This window comes from Euleptes europaea, chromosome 5 (assembly GCF_029931775.1).
Source record: "Euleptes europaea isolate rEulEur1 chromosome 5, rEulEur1.hap1, whole genome shotgun sequence".
In the NCBI taxonomy this organism is placed as follows: Eukaryota; Metazoa; Chordata; class Lepidosauria; order Squamata; family Sphaerodactylidae; genus Euleptes; species Euleptes europaea.
The window spans coordinates 47,320,457-47,336,252 of record NC_079316.1 but is presented as its reverse complement, the minus strand read 5'-3'; the positions used below and the strand labels follow the sequence as shown (position 1 = coordinate 47,336,252).

General features: G+C 42.2%; 1 protein-coding gene across 1 annotated transcript; it reads left to right on the top strand.

The window, feature by feature from the left end:
• Nucleotides 1-5,755: 5,755 nt before the first annotated feature.
• LOC130477798 (TBCC domain-containing protein 1-like) lies at nucleotides 5,756-14,234 on the top strand. The gene is made up of 6 exons (XM_056849873.1): nucleotides 5,756-6,094; nucleotides 7,092-7,241; nucleotides 7,642-8,008; nucleotides 9,097-9,283; nucleotides 9,376-9,873; nucleotides 14,086-14,234. Exons 1-6 carry the CDS (start codon nucleotides 5,759-5,761, stop codon nucleotides 14,213-14,215), a joined length of 1,668 nt encoding a protein of 555 aa, XP_056705851.1. The 5' UTR covers nucleotides 5,756-5,758; the 3' UTR covers nucleotides 14,216-14,234.
• Nucleotides 14,235-15,796: the final 1,562 nt, after the last annotated feature.

The following is a 15,796-nucleotide window of genomic DNA, read 5'->3' as shown; positions in this document are numbered from 1 at the left end:
AGGAGCTGAAACCATCCTGGTGCTAATCTATGGCTCTGCAGTGGGGGTGAAAGGTTGTGGTACTCCATGAATAGATAAGATTTGCAGTTTGGCTATGGTATGGATATGCACAGCAGTCTGTCTTGTACTGTGCTACTGCTTACAACAAGGGGACAAAAAGGCTACATGTAAGATCATAACAGGAACACTGCTAACTGAGACCAGTGGCAAATCTAGTTCAGCATCCTGTTTCAAACAAAAGGCCATAGCAGCCAAGGCCTTCCCCTGATGTTGCCTCCTAGCATTCAGTAGTTTGCTGCCTCCATATATGAATGTTCCCATTACTAAGCAGGGCTAGTAGCCACCGATGGATCATGAATCTGTCTCACCCAGGCCTTCACAAATTTTCTTTGGCTGTAGAAGCCAGCCCAGAAATTTAGGAGCTAGACTCAGTTTTCAGCCATTGAAGATGTGTAAAGGCCATATTTCCTAACTACTGCTACCACAAAATAGTCACATTTTCTCATTTTTTAAATTATAAGATATGACAACCGTATTGTGATATTTTAATAAATATAGGAGTAACCCTGATGGTTGTCAGGACAACAAAAAGCTAACATCTAACCCTAATTCCAATCTCTCACAATTTCATTATTAATTTTTAAAAGCTACATTTAATTGAATATTGGAGCCAGTATAGAAAGCAACTGGTTAAAAATGAGAGGGCACTTAGAATTACCTTTGCTGCAAATTAAACTATGTTTTGTGTGAAGTATTTTTGCTGGAAATACAAACAGGTACTTATTATTATTTATTAGACTTCTACCCCAGCTTTTCCCAAGCAAGGTCAGGCTCAAGGCAGCTAACAACCAATAAAATACAATTTAAATAGATACATTAAACAGCATAAAGTCAAAGTTTAAAATAATTTCCAATGGTAACATTAAAAAATTCCAAGCAGCATCCCTGCTAGTAATGGGAGAACAACAAAAGAACAAGAGGAGGGAAAGAAAAAGGAATGGGAAAGGGAAGAAATACAGGGAAAGGGAAAGGAGAAGAAGGGCACACCTTGGCCGGGCGACCAGCTAGAGTGGAAACGATACTGTCTTCAACCATAGGCGGAACATCTCTGTCTTACAGGCCCTGCGGAACTCAACCAGGTCACAGAGGCCTCAAGACTCATTTGATAGAGAGTTCCACCAGGCTGGAGCCAGAGCCAAAAAGCCAGATATTTTAGGGGCTGGGGACTACCGTTGTTACTGACTGAGGATAATGCTCTCTGGAGAGCATCGTGGGAAAGATGGTCCCACAGATACGAGACCATTTAGGGCTTTAAAGATCAAAATCAAAAACTTGAATCTGATCTGGTATTCAACTTGGAGCCAGGGTTGAATGTGCACTCTTCAAAGGGTCCTTGTAAGGACCCATGCTGCTGCATTTTGGACCAACTGAAGTTTCCGGAGCAACTTCAAAGATAGCCCTGCATAGAGCAAGTTACAGTATTACAATGTGCATGTGACCGTTGCAGGTGTTATAACTTCCAATGCAGCATTTTAAACTACTATTTAACTCTGAGTTCACAAGAGGGTGGCTATGATGTATGTTCCTGAATACACTGCTGACTTGTAGTAAAGTTACAGCCTCTCTCACACATACCCTCCTACAATATGGGAATAGGAACACAGGACTACATTTATTTAGATCCCTTTATTTACATTATTTATAGCCTACCTTTTTCACTTGGACTCAAGGTGGATTACACAGAGTGAGTCAATACAATCAACAGGATAGGTCATTCAATGAATAGTGCAATTGGAACTAGGGTTGTAGAACCAACCTGAAGTCTAAAAACAACTGAAGCAAAGCATAATATGACACATTAAATGAAGTAAAAATTACATAGTAGGACCCTAGTTTCAGCAAGCAATGCAATGTAGTATATAGACTAGTCTCTAATAACGTATCCAAGGAATTTTGTGAAACATTTAGTACAGTGTGACTCTATTGCCTGTATAGAAAAGCCTTCTTGAATAATTCAGTTTTGCATATTTTGCAGAAAGCCAGGAAAGTGGGAGCCTTCCTAACCAACTCAGGCAGGCCATTCCAGAAAAGGGGGGGCATACAAATACAATCACATTTTCTACACAAAATAAAGCCTGGGTGAGAGAGCATAATATATTTCCATCTATAATCTTCCTTTAACAAATCGTTAAAACTGCAAAAGCTTGGGACCCGCTTTCACAGGCCTTGCAACCCAGTTTAGGGTCAGGAAACACTGCTCCATTCAACTGTCCTCCCCCCCCCCCCAGGAGCAAGAGGAAGACGAAATTCCAGACGATGAAACTGTCATTCTCCTGCTTCACTCAATTTTACGCGGTCCACGTTCTCAGGGAGAGCCAGAGTGGTGCAGTGGTTAAAGTGTCGGGCTAAGATCTGGGAAACCCAGGTTCGAATCTCTACTCCGCCATGGAAGCTTGCTGGGTGACCTTGGGCCAGTCACACACTCTCCACCTCGACCCTGGCAAGTATTTGGATGGGAGACCTCCAAGGAGTACCTGACGCGGAGGCAGGCAGTGGCAGACCGCCTCCGAACGTCTCTTGCCTTGAAAATCTTACGAGGTCGCTGCAAATCAGCAGTGACTTGCCGACAAAAAACAAAACATGTTCCCAGGTCCATTGAGGAATCCCTCCACCACTGACGGCGTGGCGATTTCCCCAAGAGAAACCATAGAGATCGGGAAAAGGTTTGGCAGAAGAGGAGAACTGAGCGGCTTCCCGATGTTGCAAAAGCATCGCTCTAGGCGAGTGTCTCTGTGGTAAGGGAGAGTGCGGTCGGATCAGAAACCCGTTTTTTTCTGTTGATGCGCAGGCGCAGTGGGGCGGAGGGCGTGGCTGTTCGAAACCTCCTCGTCCGTCGCGAGAACTGAGGCGCGCAGGTAACTGGAGAGGGACGCAGGCGGACGTTGTGCTCTTCTGCGTTAAAGTAGCGCCCCTGAAGCTTGGCTTCTTCCAGTCAGGAACGTGGGAACGGAACGGGGGGTGGTACTGGGTGACCTGGGTGCAGCGGTTGGCGGTGTTCCCGACGGGGATGCCCTGCTGCGGCGGGTGAATCCCGCCTTCCTCATCCTGCCGCCAAACAGTTTGGCTTTTTGCCCCCCCCCCCGGTCTGTCCTCACGTTTACAAACAGAGAGAGTCTTTGATGGCGACCTGACAGACTGTAGCTTATGCACTATGGCAGGTTGTAAGGACGGCTGCTGTGAAGAGTCTCTGCTTCTCTTGTGTAGGTCTGGGTTTTGTACAAATATAACTTCCATGCTGATAACTCTGAAAGGGTTAGCCATGTTAGTCTGCTGCAGGCAACATCAGCGGGAGCCTTGTGATACTTAAAAACTGAAGTTTTTATTCTAGCGTAAATGTTTGTGGACTTGTGAAACCTTGTGCTAGATTCAAAACGTGTTTATAGAAATAACACAGGCTGTATCTCTTGCACTTAATAGTCTTTTGACTTGTTTATGATCCCCCCTTAAGTATCTGCTAATTGAAGACAAGATTTCAAGTGTCTAATAGACTCTGGTCTGCAAATTTTATGCTATAATAAATCTGTTAGTTCTTAAAGTGCTGCAAGACCCATTTTTGTTTTTAAAAGGTGCAGTCTCATTATGTCTTTTCTTCGTTGATGGGAAAAGCCCTTCCTTTATGCCGCTTAAAAGTAGAAAGGAAAGGGAGAAAACGTTACCTTTTTTAACTTTCTGCCAAATTTAATTTTTACTCCAGTTATCTGTAGAGGCAGGAAGCTATTCAGCCTAATTCTAGATTGCTCTGAATGCTAGATTTTTCTACCTCCATTACTCATCAGATGAAAATTGTCCAAAGAGGCAGAATAGTGAGTAGTGGGAATAGGTGAGCAGAACCTATAACAGTGCAAGAAAGCTGAAGCCCCCAGGGCCAAATATGACCACCAGCATGACAGTTGATTCCAACGACCCTTCCATTTATGTACCTCTGCTTCGTACACTGTATTTTATAAATGAGTTAGACTTACAAGGATACCAAGACTCTTCAGGGGCGGGAATCTATTAAGATGATCAGTCTCTGGAGCCAGATGGATCTGAGTGGAAGTTAATACTTCCTTAAGAGGGGGGGAGGTCACCCCAACCTTGAAACATGCTATGGTGCATCTGCTTCCAAAGAAGACTACTGTTGACCCAGGAGATCTCAATAATTTCCAGCCGTTCTTGAGCAAGGAGATTGAACAGGTGGTAGCTGAACAACTCTGTTTTCCTGCATGAGGCAAATTGTTAAGATCCCTTCTAATTTAGGTTTTGGCCTGGTTATGGGACTGAAACAAGCCTTGGTCACCCTGGTGATTGACTTGCTCCTGGAGACGGACAGAGGGAGTACAACTCCGTTGATTCTGCTGGACCTCTCAGCAGCTTTTGATACCATCGATCATGGTATCCTTCTGGACTGCCTATCTGGTCTGGAATAGGGAGGCACTTGTAGGGTTTCAGAAGGTGGTGCTGGGAGGCTGCTGCTCAGCCCCTTGGCCTTTGACCTATGGGGTCCCATGAGGTTCCATCTTGTCCCCCATGCTCTTTAACGTCTACATGAAACGTCTGGGTGAGGTCATCTAGAGATTTGGGCTGAGCTGCTACCAATATGCGGATGATGCTCAGCGTTATCTCTTGCTTCCACCTGATCCCAGGGAGGCTGTAGAAACACTGAACTGATGCCTGGATGCAGTTTTGAACTGAATGCAGGCTAATAAACTGAAGCTTAATCTTGACAAGACATAAGTGCTACTAGTAGGTGGAAGGTCTCACCCATGATTAAAGGTGTCACCCATGCTGAATGGGGTTGCATTCCCCTTGAAATAACAAGTCTGTAGTCTGAAGGTGTTCTTGGACCCAGACCTACTGCTGGATCAGCAAGTGGCAGCTGTGGCCAGGAGTGTCTTTTACCAGCTTCGACTGGTTAGCCAACTGCAGCCTTTCCTGGGCAGAAAAGATCTGGCCACTGTGGTGCATACCCTGGTTACATCTAGATTAGATTATTGCAATGTGCTCTATGTGGGCCTGCCCTTGAGAAGTGTTTGGAAACTTCAGTTGGTGCAGAATACTGCTTCCAGGATGTTGACTGGAGTGGGTCCTAGGTATCATATCACTCCAGTCTTGGCCCATCTATACTAGCTCCCACTTGGTTTTCAGGTACAGTGCTGAACTTGACCTTCAAGGCCCTATTTGGTTTGGGACCAGCATATGAGAAGGACCGCCTAATCCCTTATGAACCTGCCTGACCACGATGGTCATCTTTGGAGGACCTGCTTCGGGTGCCCCTGCCTTCTGAAATTAGGTGGGTGGCAACCTGGGAGAGGGCCTTCTTGGTCATGGTGCTAACTCTCTAGAATTCTCCCTAGGGAGATTCATCTGTACCCCTCTGTTGCTGTCTTTTGCCAGTGGGTGAAGGGTTATTTTTGTTTTATTTGGCATTCCCTCAATTATTCCTCCTTCCCTAACCAAAGTTTTAATTGCTGTTTTTATGACTTCATGTGTATTTTAACTCTGTTGTTTAATTGTTTTAATGATGTTTGTTGAGGGGGGTTGATTTTAATGGTTTTAAACTGTGATTTTATCACGTATGTTTTCAATTATTATCCGCCTTGGTTGCCCTTGTAAGAACAGAAAGGTGGGTAGAAATTTTGTAAAATAAACATAAATAAAATTTTTGTTTTTATTTTCTAGAGAAAATATAGATGTGAGATTCTAGTCACTGGATAAAATGGATCAATTTACAGTTAATCTGTGGGTGAAGATGGAACCTTTCATAGTGGGAGCTTTGCAAATCCCTCCTCCGTCCAAGTTTGGTCTACATTATCTACGAAAGATGTCTACTTATGTCCGGATGCATTCTAGTGAGGGCTATTATCCTTACCTTTTCTGGCCTATGTGGCGACACATTGCCTGTGGGAAGCTGCAATTAGAGAAGGACTTGGCTTGGCTATATTTTGAGCTTTTTGACAGTCTTGTTGAACGGACTGCAGAGGAGCGACTGGAATGGGCAGAGGTGATGTCGAGCTGCGCAACTGAGGAGGAAGCAGAGAAGCAACGGAACAAGGCATGGAATGTCATCTTGTAATTTTTAGTGGAATCTCGGTTATGTTCCTGTATCTTTATTGCATTAGGAAAGAAAAGCCATAGCAACAATACAAAACAAAGTAAAATTATACCAAGATAAAATCTTTAAGAAGAAAAATATGATAATAAAAATTCATCATTAACATGTATATCTCTAATTTTTAAAAAGACCATACAGTCTAGAGACAAATTAGAGACAAGTGACCCAGAGTGGAACAGCCACAGGTCAGGCATACATTGGTCAGCATGTCCCATCATCCTTTTATTCTTCATGAAGGCAGCAGCAAATCTTGCCATTTGGAGAGTAATTAATTTGTTCCTGTCTGCCAGTAATAATGACTAATTTCTCCAGATCTGACCTTCTGGGGAAGTGGAATGTTATGGTCTGCAAAAATCTGTTGCATTCAGCCTCATATCTTGGACACTGGAATGTATTGTGGGATAGATTCTCAATAGACTTTTGATCACAGGAGCAGACTCTGTTCCTATATACGATTCCATTAAAACAGCCTTCCAGGACTGCGAGCAGTAAATATCTAAATGTGCCATGGTGAAGGCCTTTCTGTACTTGCAATTCCTTAAACGGTTAAAGGATGCAGAAAGAGTCAGGGGAGAGGGAAATAGATGTTCTCAGGTTACCTACAAGAGTTGTATTGGTTGGTTATGTTCTTCATAGCAATGTCTTTGGTTTTTGCTCTTCCTGCACGTAATGTGGAAAACAAAAGTTTATTTCCTTATCTCGTGATTCAAGGTACACTTCAGGTACATGTGGACCATAATCTAGCATGAGGTCAGAGTGTTTATCCATTGAAGTTGCCTCTAGTTTTTAAAAGTAATGGTCAGTCTATGTCTCCCTCACTCCTCCATACTGATCTGCTTCTGAACATAAGATGGTTCATCTCTGCTGAATAAAATGGTTCTTAAAAATAATGTTCTGTTTTTAAAATTTAAACTTTTTTCCTGGTCTTTTCATTTAGTTATCTGTAGACACCCTGCAATTCCTGCTGTTCCTCTATATTCAGCAACTAAATAAAGTTTCTCTAAGGACATCTCTGGTTGGAGAAGAGTGGCCAAATCTTAAATCCAAGTCTTACAGCCTAAATGGAGAATCGTCCAATCAAATTAAGGTATTTTGAATTGATTTTCTTGCGAAGTTTATTTTCCTTTGGAAGCAGCTTCCAAGCTTTTATTTGAAGACAAGAACTTGGCATATATAGAATATAACTCTTAAATATGTTGTGCATTCTAAGATTCCATTCAACACCACTTTCATTGTATTCTTAAAACCAACAACGACAATATCTTTGCCCAAATTAATTTTTTTAAACAAAAATACTCTATTAGGGAAAAAAAGATCAGTGACTTTCACCTTAAGGAAGTACAGTATAAATTACTGTTTTCTGGTTCCTTTTATACTGGGTAACTATTTGCAGTGGTTAGCAAACTTGCAAGAATGGAGTTGAATTGTCACTTGGCTTTGTACAAATTCATCTTATATCTGATGACCTGCTCTTTGTTTGATGTCAGAACTGGAATGACAGCTACCATCAAGCCTTTGTCCAGAGTCACCTTCAGGATCTTCTAGAACTCTTACTAGATCCGGACCAGCTCTCTGCCTCCTCTCATTCCACCCATAATAGCCTGGTAACTCCTGAAGCTGTTCGAGCTCTCAGCTTTCTGATTGAAGGGTCTGTGAACAACAATAGGACTGTCCATCCTCTGCATGAGCTTGCACTCTGGCAGCCACTGCATGCAAACAGTGGTTTCTCAAAGATCTCCAAAGCTTTCTCTTTTCCCAAGCTGGAGTGCTGGCTGAGGGCTTGCCTGACTGGGAACCCATTTGGAACATCAGCCTGCCTCAGATCTGGGAAGAAGCTTGCATGGGCACAGCAAGGTACAGTTAATTTTTCTTTATCTCTGGTTATTTTAGTCTTGGAACATAATGCAACATCTTCTTCCTTTTTATCCTATTTACAAAACCCCAGAGACCTCCTGCGCTGTAAGACACCATCTTTGAACAGGGGCTGGTGGTCTGATCAACTATATTCATGACAGTTCTTTCCCACCAATCTGGGCAGCAAAATTTATGGAACATTTCAGTCCTGTAACATGCATCCTCATTTTTGTAGTTGAATGAATACCCTTATTGTAAAAGTTGGCAAGTTCCCAGTTCAGTAGGTAAAGGCTAAACCAGGGTCTCCCATGCTTCGTCCATTAGGACATGGTTGTATTCATACTAGATATTGTGTGGCTATCTCCTTCTGACATTGCCAAAGTAGGTCAAGTTGCTAGCATCAAGAATATATTCCATGTTAGCTGCAGAAAGTTAACAAGACTTCTCAGTGCTTGTTTTTCAGTTGTGCTTCTTGTCACTGTTATCACTAAGAACATAACAACATGTACACCTTGTACCCGTCTCTTTTTAAAAATGTGGAATGATAAAGCTTTGTCTAACCTTAGAGACAGAGTATGGAGCAGATGGAAGGTTATAAAATAGCTATAAATATTTGTGTCTGAACTGAATTTTATAGTGTCTTATTTCATGTGCAATGAAATTGACAGGTTTCTGAGTGTGTGGAAAATGCACTAGCCTATGTTTTCACATTGCTATGTAAAAAGAGTGAAAGACCTGAAAACCTTTTCACTGTTGAATGGATATAGAGGGCTATTTACCTGTGTATGAATGGGATGTGCAGGTGGATAATTGGATAACACAGGAGCATGGCTGTGTTCTTTATGAAATGATATTTGCTGTTTCGGTCTCAGGTTGACATAAGATCTCATCTATTTGATTTTTCATATTTTAGTATGAAATAAAAAAAAACTTCAAATGAGTTGAATAATTTTTAATCAGTGAAAGTCTCTGATTAATTTGTTCTGAGGCTGTTGTGATTGTAAGACACAAATATAGACGCCCTGGGTATATTGGATTAATCAGAACAACCTAGTTTTTTAAAGCAATGTTTGACTTGATTCTTGTAGTTGAAGGAACAACCAAGCGAGCCAAGATAGCCTGCAATACTCACATGGTCCCTTCAGCACACCGCACAGTTGTGATGAGTCAAGTCTACAAGCAAACACTGGCAAAGAGCTCAGATACTCTAGAAGATAGTCATGTGAAGATTCATCGCTGCTGTGAATCCTTCATTTATTTACTGTCTCCACTGAGGTGAGTTCACCTTCTCTGATCCGCCTTTGGAATGTATTTCCAAGTTACGTTTCTTCCTGCGCAACTCAGTTACTCTTTCCTCTCTCTTTTAGGTCTGTGAGCATAGAGAAATGCAGGAACAGCACATTTGTCCTGGGCCCAGTGCAGACAGTCGTTCACCTCCATAGCTGTGACAGTGTCAAAGTGATTGCTGTCTGCCATCGTCTGTCTCTGTCATCTACCACCAGTTGTACTTTGCACATCCTCACTCCAACCAGACCACTCATCCTACTAGGCAACCAAGCAATTACGTTTGCTCCCTTCCACACCCACTATCCGATGCTTGAGGACCATATGGGCAGGACTGGCTTGGCCACAGTGCCTAACTACTGGGACAATCCAATGTTGGTGTGCAAAGATAACTGTGACTGGAAGGTCTTCAGATTCCTTTCACCCTCAGAGTTTTACCCCTTTGTTGTTCCGTTTGAAATGGAAGGTGACACGACAGAAATACCTGGTGGGCTGCCCCCTGCATACCAGAAGGCACTCAGCCAACGAGAACAGAGGATACAGATCTGGCAGAAGACTGTGAAGGAGGCAGGGCTTACCAAGTAAGTACCAACTTCTTCCAAGAGAGAAGGTTTAGCTGCATGTAGTAGATTGAGAGCACAATGTAGCTATGTTCATAGACATAGTTCAGCATTGTGGCATGAGCATCTATGAACTATTTTGTTAGCTTTTCTAAATTGTACAGAAAAATAGTTGGTAAATATCTAGTTGGTAAAAGGAGCCCCGTGGCGCAGAGTGGTAAGCTGCAGTACTGCAGCCAAACTCTTCTCACGACCTGAGTTCGATCCCGACAGAAGTTGGTTTCAGGTAGCTGGCTCAAGGTTGACTCAGCCTTCCATCCTTCTGAGGCCGGTAAAATGAGTACCCAGCTTGCTGGGGGTAAAGGGAAGATGACTGGGGAAGGCACTGGCAAACCACCCCGTAAACAAAGTCTGCTTAGTAAACGTTGGGATGTGACGTCACCCCATGGGTCAGGAATGACCCGATGCTTGCACAGGGGACCTTTACCTTTTTAAATGAAGCAACACGCTGTAAAGCCTGTTACTGTTTCTGAAGCATATAGGGTTCTTCAGGGGTGTCAAACATAAGGACCGCAGTCTGTCTCCTTGAGAGCTCCTTGAGAGCCCGCAAGCAAGTCTAGGCAGTCACCCCCCCCCCTACTTTCGATCTGGACTGGCAAGGCATAACCCGGCCCGACCAAGTGGCACTTATGTCCTATCCGGTCCTTGTAACAATTCGACACCCCTTGGGTACTTTATTCCCAAAAGTAATATGCAGACAATTCATTTTTACTGTGCTACGGATAGTAAATTGCTTTTGGAGATAATTTACTACCTTATTTTCTTTCTTTGGTCTTTTATCAATTTTTAAGTTGATCTGTCTGAATGAGCTAAAAGTGGACTTTGTTGGGCAGGCACGGTCATTGGCTAAAGATTAATGGTTCTGTTTTGTTGTGCAAAGTGGTAGAGGGTAGGACCACTTAAATGCCACAAGCTGTTGCACTGAACTATTATCTAAAATTGAAAATATAATTGGAAAACCCACATCTTGACTTTAAAACATTAGAACAAAGAACTTTGTGATAACGTGAGTGACAGAAACCCTAAAACCTATTAGGCTCAAGAGTGCCACCTAGAGCATCTGGGAGACCCCTAGAGATTCCTTCAGAATGAGCTGTTTACTTCCATTCCACATTGGACCATGCTGGCAGACTTAATCCCTTTTGGACAAAGGTTTGGACCAGACCACGTATTTGTCATGGACATTCAGAACCATTTCTAGGTGCTTGATGGAGGTAGGACTATATTGTATATGGCTCTGATTGTTAAAAGTAGGCTCTGACATCAGAGATGAGGGTTTTCATGGGAATTGTCTTCAGTGGAAACTGGCTCCACAGGAAGTTGGTAGGAATTAAGGACTCTTCCAACTTCTTGTTACCACAAGGAACTCTACACATGCTTTGAGGAACCAGCCGCAGCATAAGTAACATGTTTAGCCTGGTTAGTTCAACTGTATCGCTTTTCATTCTAATATCTCTGTGTTGTTGCTGCTGTGTGCTGCTTTCCCCTGTATTTTGTTTTGCCTTTTTCTTACTACCAGGTTGGTTTAAAGTTTTTTTGCTGTTGCTCTAATATTGCTTAGTGGATCAGTCGAGATGTTCTCAGGATGTCCTGAGCGGTGGCAGCTGGTTACCAGGGTACTTTCCAGGGAACCCTTGGTCTAAAGAAGTTCCCCAGTAAGGAAAGGCACAATTTTCGCCTTCCTATCGTAATGATGTTTTCACATGAAGTACTTATTTTATTTTTTATTTTATTTATGTTGTTTATAGTCTGCCTTTGTCGCTGGGACTCAAGGCTGCTTACATAGAATAAATCAGTACAATCAACTAAGTGGGACCTCCAAAAGGCAGTGCAGTAGGATTTGACTTGTAGAGATCTGAAAAACCAGCCAGAGGTGAAGTGCAGTATAAGTATCAACATGACACATTAAAACAAACTGACTTACAGCAACAGACAGTATAAACTATACACAATGGTGTAGTCCACAGTCCCTAACCCTCCACCCCAGTCCTTTATCTGAACCATATTGTTACCGTTCAGCTTTATTATCTGTGCAAAAAGCCCTCTTGAACAATTCAGCTTTGCATAGCTTGCGGAAAGCCAGGAAGGTGGGAGCCTTCCTGACCTCATCAGGCAGACCATTTCATAAGGGGAGGGCCACAACCAATAATGCATGTGTATGGGATGCGGTTGATTTTGCCCGTTTAGTATGTAGTATAAGCCTCCTGATACATATGGATTTCTTTTTCTTAATCTGATGATCTTAAATTTCTCTTAAAACACACACACATAACCTGCTGCACAGAGATTTGGAGCCAGTTCAGTAATATGACAGTAGTATGTGTGAAGGAGCAAGTCTTGCAAACAAAGGATTACCGCACATTTATTGTTTACAAATCACAGAATCTCACTGTGTGAGACTGTGGCTGACTGTGTGCCTCCTGTAGTGATTATATTTTCCCTGCCTTGTTTTTACTGGAGCATCAAAGTTAGTGAAATCATATGGGGAACATAGTCCATGGATCAACATGCTATTTACAATTTTTGTCTATGGAGACTATAGTAATTTAGTGGAATGCTGGGGAAGCTAATACCATGAAAAGTAGCATCCTTGAGAGGATGCTATAAAGGGGCTAAAACCTTATTGTTCTGTAGCAGAACTTTTGATCCTCAGTAGCAATTGGTAGAGTCCTTAATATGTCAGGTAATACACAGGAATGAATGTAAAAACTGGGGGTTAGAGGCTTCCTTTCACTGTAGTGCTCTGAAGTAATAATTCCCTTCAGATAATATCAGTGTTTTCTTGCTAAGATTCACATCTTTTTTGCTTAGAAGGTTCCTGTGTATGAATGCTTCCTGTAAGTGGAAATTCAATAAATAGGGATGCAGCAATGAAGCTTCATCAACTGAACTTGGTATCATGGTGCTTTTGCTGCACCGCTAACAGGTTCCAACCATACTGAGTTACAAGCTCAGTATAAACTTGTAACATGGGCCTCTCTCCCTGCACACATCCCATCCCAAGTATTTCTCTTTTTGCTTTTTGTTCTAACTACCGGTACCCAGTTTCATTTTTCTCCTGTCTCAGGCACTTTTTAATAATTTGAATAAGGAGTGAACTGTTACTTTCTGCCAGGTGAATGGTAACATTTGGATTGAGAAGAAGCTGGAATAAGTTTCCAAAACTCACATTCTTCGTAATTTGCATAAACAAAAATAGGACTTCTCTGTTCTGTTCCATTCTTCACCAATTGCTCAACTACCTTTTTTCTTTTTAAAAGCTCCAAAGTCCTAACCCAACAGCTGATAAGGAAGCAGGCTTGTTAAGTGAGCAAAAGAGCATTTTTGAGTAGAGGACATAACTGATTTCAAAGAACTGCAAGCAAAGGGAGTTTATAACCCTGCCTTTTACTTATGTATTTCTACCACTCTGGCTCTGTATATGGAGGATTCCAATTGGAACTAGAATTGAAGGCTCCATGGAACTTTTCTTTTAATAAATGTATGTGTCTCTGAGCAACCCCCGGTGGTATAAGCAACCTGAAAAAGAATGGAGATGGTTCTTTTTGGTGATGTTTCTCTGAATGAGGGAGGGTTTCAGTTTTCCTTAAGAGTATGTACCCATTCTTCCTGTTCTGGACTCTTGATCAAAACTTCTTTGGAATGGTTTTCCCACAGAAGATTGTCAGGTTTGCTCTGTTGTATATTTTAGAATAGCCTTTTTCTTTTGTTTGGGAATTATGAATGGATTCCTTTTTATCTGAGAAGGATACTCTACTTGGTTTTGTATTGGCTTGTAGCCATTTCACTTTAGAATACCCCCCTTGTGTTATCCTCTTAACATTGTAGGCATGGAAGCAGGGCTTGTCTCTTTTAATTTACATTTTGTGCAGTGTCTAGCTGTTAGGCACTTCATCAATATTTCTTTGTTTTTTATCATTGTAAGCTACCCTGAGGGTTTGGCCCAAGACAAGCTGCTGGTTTAAAAAAACATAAAATGGGCAATTGTCTCATTTGATGAAAACTGCATGCACTAAGTGAAAGCATGTTTATGTGTGAGCAGATGCCTTCATTGCTTGGTCTTGTATTCACTGTGGATGAAAAGTTCCCTGTTAGGCATTGGACTCAAATGTTATGAATATGTTTATAATTGTATTCCACGTGCTCCAGGGCCACTGTTTTGATGCATTTCAGGGATCAGAGGAAGACATTCCAGGTGTTGGTGGAGAGCAAGTTCTACGAATGGCTGGTTCACACTGGCAGTCGTCAGCAGCTTGACAGTCTGGTGCTTCCTGCTGCAGGTTCTAAACAGGAAGCAGGATAGCGGAACTTTTGAAACAGCATCACGGATAAGTGAGTTGAAACTATGATCATATCTTTCCTGCTGCTTCATGTAGAAAGACTGCATATTTGAAGAAGAAGAGTTGGTTTTTTATATGCCGACTTTCTCTACCACTTAAGGAAGAATCAAACCAGCTTACAATCACCTTCCCTTCCCCTCCCCACAACAGACACCCTGTGAGGTAGGTGGGGCTGAGAGAGCTCTATCAGAGCTGTGACTAGCCCAAGGTCACCCAGCTGGCTTCATGTGTAGGAGTGGGGAAACCAATCCAGTTCACCAGATTAGGGTCCGCTGCTTATGTGGAGAAGTGGGGAATCAAACCTGGTTCTCCAGATCAGAGTCCACCGCACTTAACCACGACACCACACTGTGTGCATAACTGCCATGTTGGATACACAAGTGATGCATCTAGCCTATCATTATGTTGCCTACAGTGACTAGCCAGATGCCTGTGGACGTGCAGAAGGCAGGACACGATGATGATGATTTCTCTGTTGATTTTTCTCAGTATTGGGTAGTTCAGTAAGCCTGCAAGTTCTAACTGGTAGGCAAATTAGGTTAAGCTTTTCACTGTTTCAAATATTTTTATTTAACTCTGGCCAAACCTTTCCTAAGTTGTCATGTTACACAGAATTAGTAATGTGCTATTGAACCTAGTATGGTTTAACTGGGTTCTGTTCTCCAAAGAAAATTGATGTCCCAAAGGCAAGGCTTTCATGTGCCTAGCCCTTGCTTCCAAATGTTAAAATTAAAAAAAAATCTGGTTACGAAGATCTATAACTAAACACATGTATTAATTTCTGGTATAAATGGTCTCTTCAAACCTCCTCAGTGTTCTGTAAGGGACTTTCCCCATTTCTTCCCTGTGTTCCAACTTAAAAATATGTCTATTTCAAAGCAGGGGTCTCCAAAAGTTTGGCTGCTGGTCTAAGTAGCTACTCAAAAATTTTGGTTGTCCTTGATTTGGGATGGGGTGGGTCTGAATTTTGGAAGTATTTGCAAATGCTACTGCTTTGGTGTGCCTCCAAAGTTCAGCATTGTGTTGCTGGGACCTCTGAGCAGGGCTTTATCAAAGCTGATACCATGCATTGGGAACATCAGTGTTTCAGGGAAATGATTCTTTAATTTTCCCAACTGTTTGTAACTAAGTTGGATGCTTTTTCCGTGACGCCATGGAAACTTTATGTTTTGAATACTATCACCCAATTATTACTATGAGGGAGGGGAGTGTTGATTGAGTGCATTCAACAGATTTTGTCTGTTTGTTTTGTTATAGTTCTGGTGATTCATCATGCCAAATTGAAGGTGTTTTCCCCTCAATTGACTGGGGCCAAGATGTTTAAAAGATTTTGTGGCGGCGGTAATGAATGTGGCTGGTGTCATTGTCAAGAAGATGATGGACTTTCTCCTTCCATTCCAGCTGTCAAGGCATTATCCTTTGCCTGAACTTTTCTCAGGAAGCCAGAATTAGTCAGGACCTGCCTGTTGCCTCTTCTGTTAAAATGACTGAGAACAATATTTAAATTTGCAGCATGTGTATAGGTGGCTGGAAAAATTTGCAGC